This window comes from Camellia sinensis, chromosome 14 (assembly GCF_055761805.1).
Source record: "Camellia sinensis isolate YWXY chromosome 14, ASM5576180v1, whole genome shotgun sequence".
Classification (NCBI taxonomy): domain Eukaryota; kingdom Viridiplantae; phylum Streptophyta; class Magnoliopsida; order Ericales; family Theaceae; genus Camellia; species Camellia sinensis.
In genome coordinates, this window is record NC_138974.1 from 140,926,903 (window position 1) to 140,947,734 (window position 20,832).

Consider the following 20,832-nt stretch of genomic DNA (forward strand, 5'->3'; position numbering starts at 1 on the left):
AATAATTTATGTGAATCAATGAACTCCATGATGAGCAACTTTTGGTGGAAAGGTGATCCTAAGAGCAAAGGGATTCATTAGGCTGCTTGGGATAAATTGTCCTTGCCAAAGGCCAAAGGGGGTTTGGGGTTTTACGATTTTCGAGCTTTTAACAAAGCCTTACTCGCGCGACAAGGATGGCGACTTCTCAAGTACCCCAACTCGTTTGTAGCACGGTTCTTGAAGGACATTTACTTTCCTAATTCAAATTTCTTAAATGCTGTGAAAGGTGCCTGAGCTTCTTGGGCTTGGGCTAGTCTCCTTGAGGGCTGCAAGATTCTTTAGCGAGGGATTCGGTGACAAATTTCAAATGGGGCCTTAGTCAATTTCTGGGAGGATAAATGGATTCCAACGGATAAGGATTTCCGTATCAAATCTTGCAAGCCCGCTGGGTGCCCCATTTCGAAGGTTATAGATGCTATTAATCCGATAACTAAATCATAGAATGAGAGGCTACTGACAAATTTGGTCTCACGACCGGACGTCCGCAATATCTGTGCCATTCCCATTTCGATTGACAACATGGATGACACTCTTATTTGGCACCATGATTCTAAGGGCCTGTACAAGGTCAAATCTGGGTATCAAGAGGAGATCATGTTCCAGCAAGCACAACTTATTAATAGACCATCCACTTCCTTCCATGTCCCTGATCTAGTTTGGAAAATGATCTGGGGCCTTCTAGTCCCTCCAAAACTTAAACATTTCTGGTGGTGTTGCTGTCACAATTCTTTGGCAACAAAACAAAATATCTATAGACGTTGATGTATACGGACGATGTTTGTCTGGTCTATCTTGGTGAGCCTGAATCTATTGAACATTTACTGTGCGGGTGTGCGTGGACAAAAGATGTTTGGTTTGGCAATGATTTGGGTTTGATTCTCCAGGATGGAATTTCGTCTATCTCCAAATGGATGTGTGACTTGTACATTGCCTTCTCCAATAGCAAGGATCGTATGCCTTTTTTTTTGTAAGATTCTGTGGGTGAGTTGGCATATCTGGAAGTCCAGGAATGATCTGGTTTTTAATGGCTTGCCTGTGGATCCCATATCTACCATTTTCCAAGTTGCTCGGGATAATATGGAGTTTATGTCAATGGCTTCCCGAAATCATTCTGGGGCTAATGTCAATCCTACACTAGTGGCGGTTTCCATTGGGGGCTGGACGGCTCCTTCACCTGGATGTTTCAAAGCTAACTGTGATGTGGCTATGACTCCTGATTCAACCTTAGCTGCTATAGCGGTTTTGTTTCGGAATTGGAAAGGTGAGCTAGTAGATGGAGTTGTATAGCGGCTAGAGGTGCATTTTGCTATACAAGGGGAGGCATTTGCAATTTGCAAGGATTGTCTCATGGTTAAAACTCTTAATCTCTCTCGTGTCGAAATTGAAGGGGATAACAAATCAGTCATCTCGCTTTGTGTTTCCGAGGACGCTCCTCCCTAGGCGTGTGCCCCTCTCATTGCGGACATTAGAGCATTAGCTCGATGTTCTAATCTATCCTTCCACTGGTCACCTCGGATGGCTAACAGGGCCGCTCACTGGACTGCGATAGCCTCTCTTTCTGGTTCTTTGCCTATTAATTGGGTGCTAAATCCTCCCAAGGCTTTGGTGCAAGCTTTGAGCTGAGCTTTGTTCTTTTGTTTAGTTTGTTCCCCTATTTTCTTTAGTTTCTGTGTTCAAAAAAAAAAAAAAAAAAAACAAGGTATATATTTTTATGGTTAAGCCTTCTGTCAAACAAGACAATCTAACATGTGAATTTTCTAATTTGCAATTTTTTTTTCCTACATAGAGATGATACCTAATTTGAATTGAACGCTCCCAAACTCAATTTTGTATCTAATCAGGTCTATTTATTGGTTGATGTTACGACCTTAAAACTATCTAAAGACAACTTAATAATACTATGGCCTTGTTTGGCATGATCTAAAAAAGTCAAAAAATCACTATCCTATTTAAGTCACATTATCTTATTTAAATCACACCACCTATCTAACACATCACTTCCAACCCAACCCGTATCCAACTCATATTTCATAAAAATTCAAAAAGTGTATTTATTTAGATCATCTCAAACCACTCCTATATATTGTGGTGTATGTTATTCTCTGTCAACAACAACACGGTCGAACTAGTTTTGTAAAAAAAGATATGAACTTTTATCATGAATGAATAGTAAAATTTTGAAACAACTATTAACTGGTAATTTTTCATTTAATATTTAAGTTTCATTTAGAAATAAGTTATTTTAATAAATTTTTAATTATATATAAAAAAATACAGAGAATATTATGACAACTAATAATGATTTTTTGATTCAAATTAAGGGGGTTGTTTGGGATGATCTAAATAAGTGTACTTTTTGACTTTTTATGAAATATAGGTTAGGTATGAGTTGGATTTAAAGTGATGTGATAGAGAGATAATATAACTTAAATAGGATAATGATTTTTTGATTTTTTTAATTTTTTTAGGTTATATAATAAACCAGGCCTAATAGTTGTGAAACCAGACCTTTATGATGGGTGAGAGGAGGTAGGGAGACTTGTTGATAGGGATGACAATTTAAACTCGGCCCGACGGGGACCCGATCCCCCGCCCTGAATTAGAATGGTTTTTCTCCGAAAAATATCCCCGTCGGGACGGGGATGGTATTCAAAATTAAATCTCCGATTAGTTTCGGGCTGGGGACGTGGATCAGTGTTCAAGCCTCGGATCATCCCCCTTCTCGGCCCGAATTTTCTCGAAGTAAAATGACTATTTTACCCCTTTATATATATATATATATATATAAACCAACCCTCGTCCATCACTCACACAACACACTGTATTGATTTTATCATTACATAAAATCATCCATCATCGCCTCTCATCAATACATAAAACCAACCCCTCTGTATTGATTTTACAATTGATTTTATCATCCATCACCGCCCCTCATCTCTCTCTCTCTCTAAAACCCTCCGCCGATTTCCCTCATTCTATCACCGCGATCTCCCTCCTCTCCCTCTTCCCATCACCGCGACCTCCTTCTTCGAATCACCGCCACCATCATCACTGTTTGTGGCAGTTGCAGTGACACCATCCAATCCGGCGGGCTCCTCCTCCGTTGGCTCTATCGCCTCTCGCCTCCTCTCTCTGCCATGGCAGATCTGAGAAGATCCTCCTCCGCCACCGTCGATTTCCTCCATCCTCCGCCAGATCTGTCTCTATTTTTTTTTGTTTTGTTGATGATGTTGCTGCCCTGTTGATGTTGTTGATATATATATATTTTTTAAGATGCTGCCGTTGATGTTTTTGTTGATGAAAAATTTTTTTTTTTGGATGATGTTGCTGAATGATGTTGTTGATGATGAGTACGGGGATTTTCTAGGGTCGGGGAAGGGGAAACCAGATCCCGTTAGGGGCGGGGGTGGGGGGAGTGATGAGTTTTCCATCGAGAATCGGAAATTTTTGTAGTTTTGGGGATCTGAGACGGGGAGGTGATTCCCCGCCCCGCCCCGTTCCGTTGCCATTCTTACTTGTTGACACTGCACTGCCTAATAATTTTTCCGTGAGTGTGGTGGTGACGTTGTATCCGCGGAATCCAATTCACACTGTCTACTAGATTTGAACTCTGATTTGTGAGCCTTATATGTATATATATACAAAAAAAAAAAAAAAAAAAAAAAAAAATAATAATAACAATAATAATAATAATCACCATGCTTGGTTTGAGTTTTTAGAAAATTCTTTTCAGAAAATCCTACTTTCTTATTTTTCGTGTTTTTTTTTTGTTTTTATTGAATTTTTTTAATATTTTAAATAATTTTTTTACTTTTTAGATACATCTAACATAAATACACTTAAAAAATAAAAAATTTGTAAAAAAAACTTTTAAAAATTCACGAAATATCAAAAATACAAAAAAATACAAGAATTTAGTACATTTTTTATATTTTTTTTGTATTTATTAATTTTTTAAATATTTTTTCACAATTTTTTTACTTTTTAGATACATGTAATTAAGGCATATCTAAAAAAATAAAAAAAATATTTAAAATTTAAAAAATAATCACTAAAAACAAAATCCAAAAAACTCGGTGCAAAACCCTGCTAGGGTTTTTGCCTCCACCATAGATTTTTGTTGTAGCACACTAGGGCTTCTGGTTTTCTTTACTTTCAGGGCCAATTTTTTTGATCTCTCTCTCTCTCTCTCTTCAAATCTTTGTTTGTTGATTGTTTCGGATCTCGATCTGTCTGTTGAGCTGCTATGGATACTCGCAAGAGAGCTAGGCCTGTTACGCGCTTCAACTCCAATGGCGGTGTGAAGAAATCCAAGCAAGGTTCGTTTTTGTTTTGTTTTGTTTTTTTTTTTTTTCTTCTTTCCCCTTGAAATCTGGGTGTCTCTCTCAAAAACGCACACACAAAAATATACACATGTATAGGCCTGTATGGATATTATGTAGATATGTATGTGTAGGAGTTTTGGTGTGAGTTTAGTTTTGCTCTATTATGGGTGATCTTGTTTTGGAGAGACTGTGTGCTCGTGTTTCTTTATAACGTCATGTTGTTCATAGTATTTGTGAGTTTATATCCAAGTCACTGGTTTGCATAAGGTGGCCCTGAGTTATATCTCTTTGGATGGGGCCCTTTTATATATTTACAATTAAAAAAAAAAGGGGAAATCAAGAGGTCCCGCTTGAGATTTGATTAATTTTACTACCTTTTGCTTTTTGCTTTTTGCCTTTTGTTTGTTTGTTTGTTTTCCTCCCTTTCGTATCCAGAACTATACTAACCACAAACCACAACAAATTCAATGCCCACCACAAAAAATTCAATCCACAACCACAGATTATGTAATGAACCCATATATCTGCAATGATTGAAACCAAAATAGTTAGGGCAAAACAAAACAGCACACCAAGAATTTAATGGATTCAGAAAGAAAAAAAAGAAAAAAGAAGATTGAAACCTGGTGTTCAAAGAGCACCCCAAAAAAAAAAAAAAATATATATATATATATAGATATACATATTCTACAAATTGGAGGTTAAACAACCACCTATTCATTACCTATAAATAGGGGTGATAAACGGGTTGAATGAGCCAAAAAATTAACTGGTCAAGCTTGGTTTGATAAGTTAAACAAGTTTCAAAATTTCTTCAAGTTTGGTTCATTAAACTTTTGAACTGATCTCAAGCAAGCTTTTGTCAAGCCGAGCTCGAGTAGTTTGGTATTTTTATATAGTTTTAGGCTTATTGAACCGAGCTGAACGAGCAATCAGCGCTATTCAAGCTTGGTTTGAAAACTTTAATGGACTCCCAAATTGTTTACTTAATGAATTAAGCTTGAACGAATTTTTTAACGAGTTGAACACAAGTCGAGCTCAAGTTGTTTGGTTCATTTATCCCCCCTACCTATAAACAATAAACAACTTCCCATCCAATGGAACTACTTTTATAACATCTGGTTTTCTTTAGACATCAGAAATGTTTTCATTTGTATATTTCCTTTACTCTGTACTTCTTTCATGATGAAATGTAGTAGTTTTCTTTGACCGATTTAATTGTAATGAAATGGAAAATGTAAAAGTTCTTCAATTAAAATGCATAAAAGAAATAAAGATAGGACTTCATCAGACACTGAAGAACGCTTGACGCCATCTTCTCGCTTACAGCCAGACACAACAAGGATTAGGAAGAAGAAATATTGAAACTGGGAATGTCAATGCTAATATATTCTATTTTCCTCCGAATTGTTTGGGGTTGTTTGAGATGAACTATATAAGTGCACTTTTTGACTTTTTGGCTAAAAAAGTAGAGAAAAAAAGATAGTTGTTTAGGATAACCTTTTGACTTTTTACAAAAAATGTATATTAAAATATTGTATGAAATACCAAAATTACCTTCCTACCCTTCTGATAGTGCATTGAGCACTTGTCACTTCCCCTCTCTCATAGTGCATTGAGCTACACTGGTGCATTGTTTGACCATTTGTTTTTTTCCCCCTTAAACAGCCGTGAGCTGTGCATGTTAGTGAAGGGCAAAAATATCTTTTTGCCCTTTGAGTACTCAACCCCATTTTCCCACCCAAACATTGTGAGTAGAATAAACCTTTTTTGCTTTTTTAGTGACTTTTTGTCTTTTTTAGATGATGCCAAACAAGCACTTAATTTATACAAAATTAGAGGCTGAATTAATAGTTAGATTGGTCATATATTTTTTTTATTTTGTTTTTATTTTTTTTAATTTTTCTAATACTACTATGAAGGCATATATGAATTGGGGCCCCCATTTTTATACAAAACTTGGGGACCCAATGCAGTTGCCTTGATGGCCTACCCCCAAGTTGGGCTTGGTGTTAGAATATGTTTATGTGTTCTCTTTTCTATATTATTTTCAGTTCTTTTGTCACTCATGGTCTTTAACAGTATTTCTTTGATTGTACTTTTTCTAGGGGTTTATGTTTTTTTTTTTTTTTTTTTTTTTTGTCCCCCTTGAAACTTGAATTTTTTTCCCCTATTGTCAATTGGGGTTTGCTATTGGATTTAAGTAAGCAACTTCCTTAATTTTCAATTACAAAAATAAACCTAACATGCCCCATTCATTGAAATGACTGAAGGGTTTGTTGTATCCCTTTGTACCTATATTAACTATTATAATAATAATCAGAAGAACAACAAAACCTAAGCAGATGGCGGACATGAATAAAGGGTTGCATTCGACGTTCTAGTTGATTTTGGGCAATAATTATTTTAAACTACAAACAAACTCTAAAATTTATAACACTCAAAGTGAGCCATAAATGCAAAGAAATATAGGGTGTGTTTGGTTTGTGTATTAAGATAAATCTAAAAAAAAAAATTTGGGGGAGAGAGTTTTTTTGTTTTGTTTTGTTTTGTTTTGTTTGGTTGTATATTTTGAAAATAGTTGTGGAGTTTGGGAGTTAGGGATGATTTGATATTTTGTTGTAATGGAGTAGATGTGTGTGAGAGCAAAAGTGATTAAGAAGGAGAGAGGAGAGAAAAAAAGTGATTAATTGATGTGTAAAAGTAATTTTGGAATTTTTTTGAGAAAATTTGTAACCAAACATATTTTTGAAAATTTTCTTCCAAATAACATGTTTCAAAACACAAACCAAACACACCCATAATTTTTGTGACTATTTCATGCTAAAACTAGCTACTGTGAAAAAATAATTATCTGTGAAGACACAATGAACCGTGCACTTATTTCAATGGAAGCTAATTACTTGTTTTCTTTTATAATGAAAATTAGCATGGTTGATAAACTCACTCAATTATGCGTGTATAAGTGGAGTATTTTCTACCTTTCTTGAGTAATCAAATGGTGTCCTATGTTCTATTTTGTTTGAACATGAAATGTTTTCAACAATTTCTAGGGTTTGGTTGGCATTTAAGTTAAAAAAGTAGAAAATACACTTATCATTTTTATATAGTTTTATCATTTTGATATAAGCTTTCACAAGTGAGAAAGAGTTTCATCAACATGAAATGTTTTAAAAAAGTAGTTTTATCAACATGAAGTGTTTTATTTTTTCATGTTAAAAATGTTAAAAATGTTTAATACTCTATTGTCATATGTTAAAAAAGTAAACATGTCTACATATTTGTGCATACACACTTTAGATATATATATGTGCATATATATAAATTCATTTGTACTTGTATGTATATGTTTATTCACTTGTATAGTTATATACGTACCCATATATACTAACATATACATTTGGAGTTCAAAACATCTATTTTTGCAACTATATAAATCATTCCTCACCATTTTTTTCATAGCAATTGGGCCACTAAAACCGCCATTTATTGTATTATGCTACATAAATTGAAATATGAAACAATTTATCCCAAAAAAAAAAAAATGAACTGTGAAACAAATGTGTCTGTCGAAATCAGTGGACATGGTGTGGAGAAAATAAATTAGCTTTAGCTTATCTTTTTCTTTTTACATAACTATGAAGTTCAAAGATCTTAATTTTGCATTTTTTTTTTATAGCTTCAAATATATTAATGCAACTTTTTCTAATGAAGTTTTTACTGGTCAGGTGTAATCATAACATCTGTTAGGTAATTCACTAGATTATACAAATGAAGGAATCCACAGAAATTCTAACTGGGAAAAAGTAATTAATGTTTTGTAACAGAAATGGACTCCTTATCAAGTGGTATAGGAAGCAAATCGAAGCCTTGCATGAAGTTTTTTAGGTTCAAATCTTTACCTATCTAATATAAATTATAATATCATAACATGTATATAGTATTTATTAATTGTATACTTTGTAGTGAGAATCTTCTCTACTATTGTCACAAAGAAAAACTATGTAATGGCATTAATGAACTGGGAATATCAAAGCCGTTACACAAGTTTATTTTTCCTTTTGCCTTTGCCATCTTTTCTATTTGTTTTCCAAAGTGATTGTTCTTTTTTAACAACCTACAGTGAAATAGCCTTTTCCCGACTTTAGTTGACTCAAAGGTGGTGATGTTGAGAATTGTTAAAATTTACCATCACCTACCACACAGTTACCATCACCTACCACACACTCACCTACTACACTCACCTACCACCACCATCCACTACACCTACATCTATATAAGGAACCATTTGTAATAGACAGAATATCAAACATCAATCAATAATATACATCAATTTATTTAACATGGTATCAGAGCAGGTTTAGAACCTACTATTTTTCGCTTCCCCGGCGGGCGGCAACCGCACCTTAGCCGTCCGCCGGACCTCAACCTAGTCCCCTAGAATTTTCTACACATACCTTGATATTTCTTCGAGTCCACCACCTTCACGCCCAACTCCTTCGAGTCGCTGTCCTTGACTCACCTAGTCAACCCATCACCACCAATTTTCTTCCTTGAAGCTTCCTCTGTTCTCGTCCCATCCCAGTCTCTGCATTTCACACAACACAAGTTAAAAGAAATCCAATTCTTGTCTCTCTCTCCTCTTCTATTCTGTTCATCGACGAGCCATGGCTCGCCGAAGCTCCGGTGGAAGATCAGCACCTCGTCGTCCTGCACCAGTGCGTAATCCCCCTCAGCCAGCAAGACAAGCTCCTCCTCCAGCTCCTGTTCAAGGTGGCAGTGGTGGATCCATACTTGGAGGCCTTAGTGCTACAATAGCTCAAGGCATGGCATTTGGTACTGGCAGTGCTGTGGCACATAGGGCTGTCGATGCAGTGGTGGTTCCTCGCACCATTCAACTCGAAACTGTCGTCTCCGAAGCAGCTTCTGCACCAGCACCCGCTACAAACAGTATGGGTTCTGATGCTTGCAGTGTGCAGTCCAAGGCATTTCAGTAGGCGATCACGTGGTTACATTCATGTTTTCCACTGCCTTTGTCCCCTTTTTTGCTTCCATTCCCACTTCTTTATTTATTTTTAATCAATTTTTATGTGACTTTCGCCACCACTTTTGACCCAACACTTTTTCATCCCATCTTTTTTAATCAATCCACTCCCTCTCTCTCTGGTCCCTCTCTCCACCAGACATTGTCTTCCATCCTTTTCCTTAATTTATTCCACCCACGTTACACTCTTTTTTTTATTTTATTTTAATATATATATATCTATATATTTTTATTATCATATATTTCCCCTATCCCTACCATTATTAGTGAGCATCACCATTTTCAAATATTTTTATCTATTTTCTTTCTCCATTGTTTTCTTTTATTTTATTTTTATTATTCACCAAAACAACAACACAAAATAACACCAACAACATTCCACAAACTTGTCATTTCTTCATGCCGGGATCAACCCCGATCACAATTTTACACCAAAAAAAAAAAAAAAAAAAAAAAAAAAACAACAACAACAACAACAACCAAACAAAACCACAAAAATCACATCCACAGGTGGGATTTTTCTTCTCTACTCTGCTGCGGGTCTCTTCTTCTTGCCTCCGTCCTGGGCGGCCCTTGCCGGTGTTGCCTCAGTACTTCCTTGTCCACTGGGCATGATCACTACTCCCTGCTCCTCCACTGCAGCATATGGTAGACCTCCAAATCGAAACATCACGGTGGCCTTCCGCTTCAGCTCCTTGTTTTCTGCCCTTAGCACGCTTATCTCTGCTCGCGCATCCTTATACATGCGTTGGAGCAGAGCCAGCTGGGAGTTTAACTGCTGCACCTCATTTGTCCTACTCTGCAGCCGGTTCGACAAATTTGTGACCGCCGTCATGGTTTCCACACATGACTTCAAGGTATATTGATTGGCCTCCACATCTGACTGCACTGCCATTCTTTGCTCCACCGACCGCATCGGAAAGTTCAACGGAGCAAACACAGAGGTGTTTGGTTGAGGTTCACTGGCCACCGCACCTGTTATTTCTCTTGTGGACTCATTCAGTTCTGGAAAGAGCGTAAGCAGCCCACGGGAAGAGGAGGCCATGTTCTGGTTAGCTGGACGGGACGAAGAGGCCATGTTATGGGTTGCTGAGTGTTTCAGAGAAAGGTTGGTTACAGAGTGTTTACAGAGTGTTTCAGACTGCAAAGGTTCAGAGGTTTCAGACTGGTTTGTTATGCTTCCAAGCCTCAGCCTCCGCTTCGATTTATAAAGACCCTGCCGAAGCGGCAGACACGCGCATCATGCGCCGCTCGACGCTCGCCGACAACATGGGCGCGCCTTTTGATGGCACGTCTTTTGATGGCACGCCTTTTGATGAATTGGGCACGCCTTTTGATGGCACGCCTTTTGACAGCTTGGGCACACCTTTTGAGGGTGCAACATTTTCAACAGTCCGACATGACCCTATAAACTGTCCCGACATTTGATTCCGGTTAGCATTTTCAACGGTCCGACATGACCCTATAAACTGTCCCGACATTTGATTTCGGTTAGCATTTTCCAACGGTCCGACATGACCCTATAAACTGTCCCATAATTGTTATTTTTTAACCCAATTAATTTAACCTCATTTCAATACACTAATCCATTAAGTAATCATCACACTGCTGCACATATATTATCAACGCATTGAAGTTGATATCAACAACACAGATCAACTCATTGATGTTCCATGTATGATTGATTTGCTAATAAAAAAAATCACTCATTGATTTTCTATTGAGCAATCATGGATTTTCTATATTAATTCAGCAGTTTTCAACCAGTTTTGGTGGTGATTTTCATTAAGTAATCACTAATTTTTAATGGTGGCGGGGGAGATGTTTGGTGGTGGTAAGGGTAAGCAGGGGAGTTATCTAGTGGTGGTAGCAAGGTTTTAAAAAGCGGCCGCAACCATTACGTAACGTCGTTACGTAACGGTTGTGGTAGTTACCGCCACCCGTTACGGTCGCTTTTGCAGTGCGATTGAGATTCACAGGTATAATCGGCTGTAGCGGCTGATATAGCGGTCGTAACGGTGCTGTGACGGCCTGTTACGCTCCGAATTGCTTCTTTCGAAAAAAAAAGAAGTTGAAAATGGGGGAAGAGAGATAGAGAGAGAAGAGGGAAGATGGAGGAACAAAAGATAGAGAGACAGACAAGAGGGAAGATGAAGAATATATTATTGATTTGTTGAAACTGTAAGACCTATGCTATTCTATTCAGCTGCTATCACTCAACCATTTTGTTTGTGTGTGTTTATCTATATATTGTTTAATAATAATAATAATAATAATAATAATAATAATAATAATAATAAGTGTGATCATTATCTAGTTGGCTTGATTAATATATATATATATATATTTAGGCTTTTATTTATTCTCTTACTTTTGTCATTATTTATCTTATATATAATAGTTAGTGATTGATTTTTTTGTATAATATAAAGTCATTAATTATTAAAATAAAATATAAAGAACTCAGTTTATAGTGATTTAAAAATATGAAATATATTGGATTAAACTTAAAAATTTATAAAAATTGATCAATATTTATTTTAAAACCCAATAAATATGATTATGAAAAAAAAATGTGCGTATCGGTAAGTTTTTTTCAAATTGTGCGAAAAATAAAAAAATTCACGGTTTCGGTTACCGCAACCGTTACGCTATGACCTTTACACCCCGCAACTGCAACCGTGCCACCGCCACCGTTACGGCGACTGCAACCGCTTTTCAGAACCTTGGGTGGTAGGGAATGGTTGGAATGGTGTCTAATGGTGGTTGGGAGTGACGAGGTGGTGAGGACGTGTCTAGTGGTGGTGGAGGTGGCTGGAAGTGGAAGAGTGTTAGGTTTTTGGAGGAAGAAAGGGTTAAAGTTTGAGATATGTTTTTTTGGGCGAAGAAGGTGAAGGGTATATTTGTCTTCTTATCATAGTGTATTTTGACTTTAACATTAAGACTTTTAATTTCTACTCTCAATTGATGTGTGTGTAGTATATATTCTGTTAGTTTGGACCCAATTTATGGCGGTAAGGAAGTAGAATGCAAAATGACTAAAACCACATGGGGGTTCATTATCTATTTTTTAATGTAAGGGGTGGGGGGTGGGTGTTAAGTGCTATTGGGTTATACCATAGGGAGGTTAAATGGATTTTTCCCTAATTATTAATCATACTAGTTTTTTGTGTATGAGATACATATACGTTGACCCTCTGAAAACCTAATAATATTAGGAGATTTAAAAAGCCTTGTGATATGGGAGATCTAAAAAATATTAATTAACAAAATTATTTAGTAATAAATTTCTCTTTGATTTCACTGAGGAGAGAACTTGCTCACAAGTCCATGATTTTCAACACAACATGTGGGATACATTACGTACATACTTCCTAGGGTTAGGAACTTTTTTTTCACCCCCAAAAAGGCATTGTTCTAATTACTATTTGTTATTAGTTACAAAAAAGCATTGCTAATCATTTATAGATGACATACCTGTGTATTTTCTGATAATAATATAATCAGACAAGTTTCTTAGAAATTTGTTAATTATTTATTGATAGAAGTATCAAGTCACTCAGCATGATAATTTTAGTTCCTCGAAAAAAACTGTTAGTTAATAGAGGTTAACTCAGTTTTAAAAATATAAACAGTTAATTGTCGGAGGTTCAAGTTATATTAATTTTGCATAATTCAAGTTTTTGGAAATTGAACACCTTCACATGAATGGACCTTCTAACATTTACTAAGCTTATGATGCTGATTAAAGTACTTGTAATATCTATTTAAAATTTGAAAAGACGTGATTCCTAGGTAATTTGTAGGTCGAATGTAAAATTTAATTTTTGTGTAATTTGTAGGTTGAACTTAAATTGGAAATTTATTTTGTTTTGGTAATTTTTAGTTTGAATATGAAATATATATTTGTTTAATTGGACTTCCATTAACATAAACTCTTTTGGGAAACAAAAGCTGTCATTCAACATATTGGAGTACATGTTTGTCACTGCTGCTCATTGCTTTTCTCACCATTTCCTCTGTTGAATGTGGGATACTATTGCTCTCTTAAAAGATTCTCTTTAGTCCTAAATAATGTAACAAATTGAACTTTATCTTTGCCTTAAAGAAGCTGAGATACCGTTGCCATTACTTTGTATATGATAAATTCTTGTCTAGCTTTATTATTATTGGGAATTAGTTTCTTCATGAAAAAGATGGGGTAAGGCTGCCTATCTCCCTCTCCCAAAAGCAGGAGCCTCACGCATTGGGTACAACCTTCTGCACCTAATGTTAGCTTAATTTGGTGTTTTTAAAACCTAATAAGTGTTGGGATAATTACCTCACAATGAAACAATTTTTTTTTTTTTTTACACAAAGATAGAGGGGTGCAAGTCACCATGGAATAACTTGCACCCCACATGTATTTATAATTTTTTTCTCTGTGTCATTGTGTTGTAATTCCTCCATAAATGTTTAAAAGTTCAATGTGATTGTTTATCAGATTTGTACATATTGCTACTTTGGAGGAACTAATCTTGTATTGCTTGTCTTGTGGAGTAATACTTCAAAGGCATTGCATTGGACTCTATAATTTTTTAGGCTATACTAAGAGACTCTGTTAGCATTGGCTTTGGAAGAAAGGACTGGATACTGTAGAAGAGTAGTTTTTTTCCCCCTTAGAAGTGTAGGGCCTATGAAGCTCCAATACTCCAACATAGGTGCCATAGCCATGTCGAACACAGGGACATGTAGTTTAATTAATTTGTTTTTAGGGGACATGGCAGGAACATGTCAGGGACACACCAACTAGTAGTTTTCTTCCCCCCCTTTTAGGGCTTTTGATAGATGTTGGACGTTGAATGCTTATTACCTTTTGCTTAGTTTTAAGTAATTAATAGATGATCCATGAAAAAGATATAAATGATAAGAGTTACTTAAAGGAGTGTTTTTAATTTCTTAATATATTGAATTGGTGTTGGTTTTTGTTAATTTTGATTGTTTATTAATCCACATAGGAAATAAAAATCTATAAAAAATATTTCATTCTCTACGAAGACATAAAATTGGATGTTCATCTGAGATACAATGGAATATCAAGGAATGGAAGGAGTCCACTATGGTGATTGCAGGAGATCAAGCAAAGTTTTCTCCTTGGACTTGATTTTCTTTGGTGGTAATCAATGGCTATCCTTTCCAGAGAGATGTAAAATATTTTGGTGTGGTTCCCAGGTTAAAAGTTCCTGCAAGTTTGTTTGGATTTGATTCTCATCGTCAATTGTTCATTCTTGAGATAATTCTCTCATAATGTTCAAAACCTTCGAAGTTATCATCAGCAACCTGACTTTTTTACCTTGCTTTCGGGTGTCTTTGCATATGATATGGTTATACATACATAATTAATTATAGAGTTAATTATAGTTAGCATGCCTGCAATTTTACCGAAATGTCATTTTGATCCCTAAACTTTTATTGTTAGTTAAGCCCTTAGAGCATCCCAGCAGTTTATTTAAATTTTATCCTAAAATATTATTAAAAAATTCATTCCCTATTTTAGGAATCACTTTTTCATCTACCTCCCCCAACAAACTCCTTATTCTTTCTCTATTTTATTAAAATAATATTTTTAATTTTTATGAAAGCAAAGCAGCAACACTTTTTCTATTTTGTGAAAATAATATTTTTAATTATTATGAAGGCAAAGCAAAGCAGTAGCACATGGAAAGCAGAGCGGTCGACCGGCGCATCAACCGGCCGGATGACCGGCTGGTCTACCGGTCAAGCCAATTTTGTGTTTTTTTTCTTCAGCTACAGGGCAATCACAAGACATCCAGGCTTACGTCCTGAACGTCCGGAAAGACTTTTCTTCACGTCTTTTATTAGATATAAGGGAGCTACAGTGACTTCCCACAAATAGGGAGTCATTGTAGCAACACTTATATTTGGGGGGTTGTTTAGGGGAGCCGATGGAGGTGTGTTTTGGGATTTCAATCCCTTAAAATAGGTAAGGTGTGGGTTTAGGGAGACTGCTAGGGATGCTCTTACCTTTTAAGTCAAGTTACAATATTATCCTTGTGTCCATCTCATTGGCATCCCTACACTTTATCAAAATCTCACTTTAGTCATCGTACTTTCATCAAAATTTCACTTTGGTCCTTTTTAAAAAAAAAAAATTAAATTTTTTTTCTGCCAGCCTCATTAATGGTAGATTGGTGGAATAGTGACACTGCAATTTGACTTGAAGTGTAAGCGGTTGAATGTCAGTTGAAAGTGGGGGGTCAAAGTGAGATTTTGGTGAAAGTCTAGGGATGGTAACTGTAATTTACAGTCAATTATATTCGACCAACTCAACTATGCTAGCTGTAGCCTATGATTAAGTTCCCAACCCCTAAACAAAAGTTAAAAAAGAAGAATGGTCTGGACTCTCAATTTCAGGCTGCCTTGTAGTGAGATGCACAAGCAAAATAGAATGAGGATCTGAACCAAGTAATTCATCTCTTTTTTTATTTTACTTAGAGAAGCAACAAAAGATATTTTATTGAAAAGAGAAAAACAATAACAAAGGGAGGACAAGATGTCCTCATACAGCGAGGGATACAAAAACTAACTAAAAGATCGAATAAGTAAACATCCCTAAGACTAGGCCTGACAAATGGGCACCCCAATCAATGGAAATCGAAAAGAGGGGGATCACTTTGATTGGGGGAGACACATAAGCCCAAAACGAAGTAAAAAACAGAAGACTGCGTTGGATTCTCAATTTCATGCCTGCTTGTAGGGGAGATGCACAAGTACAAATAGAACAAGGATCTGAAACTAAGTAATTAGTCTTGTTTAAAGACGTGGCTGCAGTGTGAATTTAAGGCATATCAATTCTGCTGTGGAAAAAGAAAAAGCAAAACTGACAGCAATGTGCAATTTTTTTTGTTTCCCCTTGCATGCTTGCATGGTCAACTTGCTAGTTTTATCTATTTGCAGTGGCGGAGCCACATTAAGGCTAGGAGGGGCCAAAGCCCCTCAATTATTTTTATTTTTATTTTTATTTTTTAAAAATTTGTTCTTTTTAGGTTTCAAGTATAACCCGTAAATTTTTGTACTTTTTTCTTTCTTCTTCTTCTTCTTCTTCTTCTTCTTCTTCTTATTTTTATTTTTTTAATTTTATAACAAAATCCATGTAATTAGTCACTTCAAATCTTCTCTTATAAATTTTATTTTATGTCTCTCTCTTCTGTCTCATTTCTGTCCGTACGCTTTTTATCTTTCTTTCGTGTGTATCTTGGTATAATTTTGTCCTTAATTTTTTTATTTTTATTTTTATAGAGGCATAGTGATTGCATTTTAAATTATGATGACCACCATGTTTAGAAACTAAAATTGAAAGTCGAATTAAAAATAAAAAAAAAAGAAAAAAAAAGAAAATCAGCGAAAAAATTGATTGTTTAACTTCACCATATAACTAACGTGTAGCTTTGGCAAATGATAATCTGGTTCAGTTGATTGTAATAATCTCAATTTGGTTTCAACTCCTGAGCCAAAATCTTGGCTCCATTACTATCTATCTGGGGGATTGTCGGTTTTTGCTTGGTTCTGTACTCTGATCTGATTATGGTTTTGAATATCCCATCAAGCAAGCAGCTGAAAGTTTTTCACCCATTATAATCAGATGTTTGAATGATGTATGCTTCTTTTAATTTTTTTATCAGGTTGCTTTTTGCCTCCATTTTCCTTATTTGCTTGGTTTTGTCTATGTTCTTCTCTATCGTCATGCAGCCAAAAGATGCTTGCTTTATTTTCTTTCATGTCTAAACCATACAAACTTGTGGAGCTCATCAATTTTGCTCATTTATGCTTTCATTGAATTTTGCATTTTGCAAAGCTTGATTGTGTTCCTATATATTGAAGGGCAAACTTCACTTTATCCCCCTGTGGTTTGGGCCGAGTGTGGATTACCCCATGACATTCGGAAATTACCACGTAACTCTCATGCGGTTTGTGGACTAAAACGCACAGTTAGCTTTTTCATCCAAATAAACGGGCTATGAGGTTAACATGCCCATGAAGAGAGTATAAGCTATATTTTGTGACCAAAATACCCCCCCCCCCCCCAAAAAAAAAAAAACAAACATCTTTAAATTTACAAAAGCTTGCCCTCCTTCCTTTATAGCAAAGAAAATGGTGATATCAAGCTGCTAAAGAGAGTATAAGCTATGTTTTGTGACCAAAATACCCCCCCCCCCCCCCCAAAAAAAAAAAAAAAAAAAAAAAATCTTTAAATTTACAAAAGCTTGCCATTCTTCCTTTATAGCAAAGAAAATGGTGATATCAAGCTGCTAAAGATGCTCCATCTCCATCAATGGGCTCCAACTCTAGATCAGGAGTGTTCATGATCTTCGGCCAATCCAATCTGGGTCTCTACTATGGAGAGAGATCTTTTTTGTTGTAAACAAATCCACAAATTCAAACCCATTTTTTTGATCATATACAAACCCAGTACACATATACAAATCCAAACCCATATCCATTTTGGTTGCTATTGGTTGTCCCAATTGGATGGTTCATTTCAGTTTCTTTACCGAAATTTGTAGCAAAAGTTCTTAAGTGAGAGAGACAAGCAGTGAGTAAGCACCTATTTGTTTGATTGCTTTTCGAAAACATTTTGGCAGAGTAAACCAGAAATTTGTCTGTTGCTGTTTTGGTAGTTAATTGTTTATCTTTTTAATTGACAGTGTTCTTAATGGAGTTTGAATTCTTCAAAAAAAAAAGGTCAATTTTGTGATTTTAGCTACTGAAAATAAGTTCCAATTTTTTTTTTAATAAACAAAAAAAAATTACCAAACAACATCTGTGCATGACAATAAACATAACACAGCACAACCAAGTCCTCTCTTTGATTTTTTGAAACTTCATATTTTCCTAGTAAAATAAAACCCTTTCCAATGGCACTTCTCTTCATTGACATGACCAAACTCAGAGACGTAGATAAGTTACATAAGTAACAAAACATAAGGTTGAAAATGAGTGTTTTCCCTAGTGCTATGGCAGCATTTTTTAACATAACAAAAATTTCTCTTCTTTTTTGGCTGTGTATATACATATATATATGTGTGTGTGTGTGTGTATATTTGTAGGTTTAAAAGAGAGAAGAAAAAGACGGGGGTATAAAGGTAAATTTACATGTTCGGTTAACAGAAGTTAGTGTGCGTCTTAGTCTATAAACCACATGAGGGTTATGTGGTGATTTTCGAATGTCAAGGGGTAATCAGCATCCGGCTCAAACCACAAAGGGGTAAAGTGAAGTTTGCTCTATATTTAAATGTGCAAAATTGATCCTTGCCTACATATACTCATTCACTTAACCAGAGTGATAGTTCTTGATTATGTTGTATGTCTTTGAATTGAGTTTCAATGAAAGCAATACTGCTACTGTGTAACATGTGTTGAGTCTTTGGATTTGTTTTGTCTATGAGATTTTTTTTTTATGACCTGGGAACCCCCAAGGCCGAGCCCCGTTTATGACCCAACCCTATAAACCAACCCGGGGAGAGGATGTCGAGGAACCCACCCCTCATCTCCCAATTTCAGTCAAGAGCTATAAAGAGGTTGGTATAGGTTTCGAATCCGGGACCTTGGGTCCGCTACCTTAGCAACTCATCCAACCCTTGGGTTTTGTCCATGGGATTCAATGTCTTGTTGTGTATGATCTGATTTTGGTTCATGTTATGGATTGCAGCACTGCTGGCTGTCCATTTGGGGAGAACTGCCACTTCCTGCACTATGTGCCCGGTGGGTATAATGCTGTTGCACAGATGATGAACCTGGCTCCAGCTCCTGTTTCAAGAAACATGGCTGCACCTCCTCCCATCCCAGATGGTTCTTCCCCATCTGGTGTTAAAACCCGAATATGCAACAAATATAATACTGCCGAAGGCTGCAAGTTTGGTGACAAATGCCATTTTGCCCATGGTGAGTGGGAACTTGGCAAGCCTGTTGCTCCATCACAGGATGATTCTCGTGCCATGGGAGCTATTCTAAGCTGTTTTCCAGGCCGGATAGAGCCACCTGCACCAGCTCCTGTCGCTGGCTTTGGTGACTCAGCCACTGCCAAAATTAGTGTAGATGCTTCTCTTGCCGGAGCAATCATAGGAAAGGGGGGGTGTGAACTCCAAGCAGATCTGTCGCCAAACAGGGGTGAAGCTATCTATTCGAGACCATGAATCAGATGCAAATCTTAGAAACATTGAACTTGTGGGTACATTTGATCAGATCAAGCAAGCAAGTGCCATGGTAAGAGAGTTAATTGTGAGTGTTGGTTCAATGGGTGGCCATGCAAAGACCCCTGGAGCCCCAGCCTCATCCCATCCAGCAGCAAGCAACTACAAGACGAAGATGTGTGAGAATTTTGCAAAGGGCTCCTGCACATTTGGAGAAAGATGCCACTTTGCATATGGAGCTGCCGAGTTGCGCAAATCAGGAGTATGAAGATGTTTTGGTTCTCTGGTTGTTATGCATAGTGGTGCTTGTGCTGCGAGTTCTACTTTTGAGATCTAGCTGTGCTATGAAACCCATGTGCAATGTAACTTAGACTGGCATTGTAGCATTTTCCAGTCACTGGTTTTGTTTCTTATATGAGCTATAATATTTAACTGTACTATCTGCTATTTACCTTTACTTTTTTATTTTTGGCGTCTTGTTTATGGACATTCCCCCAAGTAACGAGAAAGAATTATGACTGAGAACAAGCCACTTATATCGGGTCGTAAGTTCAATTTAATAGCTGCTGGTGTGTTCTATTGAGGAGATGGATGCGTAATTTAGCGGTTAAAGAATTGCAGCTAAAAGTGACCAGCGAAGCCTTTGGATACTCCTTCAAGGAAGGAAGAAGCTATTATTATACCAGGCTTGTTTTAGCATATGTCAGTTCGGCCACACTAAATTCCATTTGGAAGGAAAGAGTTAGATAGTGTTTGGTTTATTGAAATAGGGAGCAGCTTGTTTTCGGTTCTTAATCGGATTGGACGGTGTTGTTTGGCCTGTGGGGATTTACATGTCTCGTTTTGATAATCTGAACCATTCAATATATAGAACTCGTCGAGTACTATATATCAATAAAAAAATTACGTTGATCGGATATCGATAGTTATATGATCAAATCAGTTTTGTATAAAAAAAATAGACGGTGAACAATTTAATAATTGACAAAAAATTGATAAGATGAGATAGCTATCGATATCTGATTAATGTGATTTTTTACAGGTATATAGTACTCAACGAGTTTTATACATTGAACGGTTCGGATTATCAAAATGAGACCCGTGGTGGGCCCCCATAAGTCGAACAGTACCATCTAGTTCGATTAAGGACTGGAGGCAAAATGCTCCCATTGAAATAAAGTGGAATGGAATTATTATTTTATTAAATTATTTATTTTTATGTTTGGTTAGA

At 36.4% G+C, this 20,832-nt stretch overlaps 1 protein-coding gene and 1 pseudogene across 2 annotated transcripts; both read left to right on the forward strand.

Moving 5' to 3' along the window:
* The first annotated feature begins 4,126 nt into the window (after nt 1-4,126).
* Nucleotides 4,127-19,972, forward strand: LOC145807840 (zinc finger CCCH domain-containing protein 31 pseudogene; annotated as a pseudogene). Its single transcript, XR_014351268.1, has 2 exons — nt 4,127-4,361; nt 19,121-19,972. The product of XR_014351268.1 is annotated as a zinc finger CCCH domain-containing protein 31 pseudogene (transcript).
* LOC114297597 (uncharacterized) lies at nt 9,035-9,364 on the forward strand. Its single transcript, XM_082905333.1, has one exon. The coding sequence runs from the start codon at nt 9,035-9,037 to the stop codon at nt 9,362-9,364; it is 330 nt and encodes a 109-aa protein (XP_082761459.1).
* Nucleotides 19,973-20,832: the final 860 nt, after the last annotated feature.

Bases quoted from the DNA above. Each gene is read 5' to 3' on its own strand.
- LOC114297597 (XM_082905333.1), top strand. From the start codon at position 9,035: ATGGCTCGCCGAAGCTCCGGTGGAAGATCAGCACCTCGTCGTCCTGCA.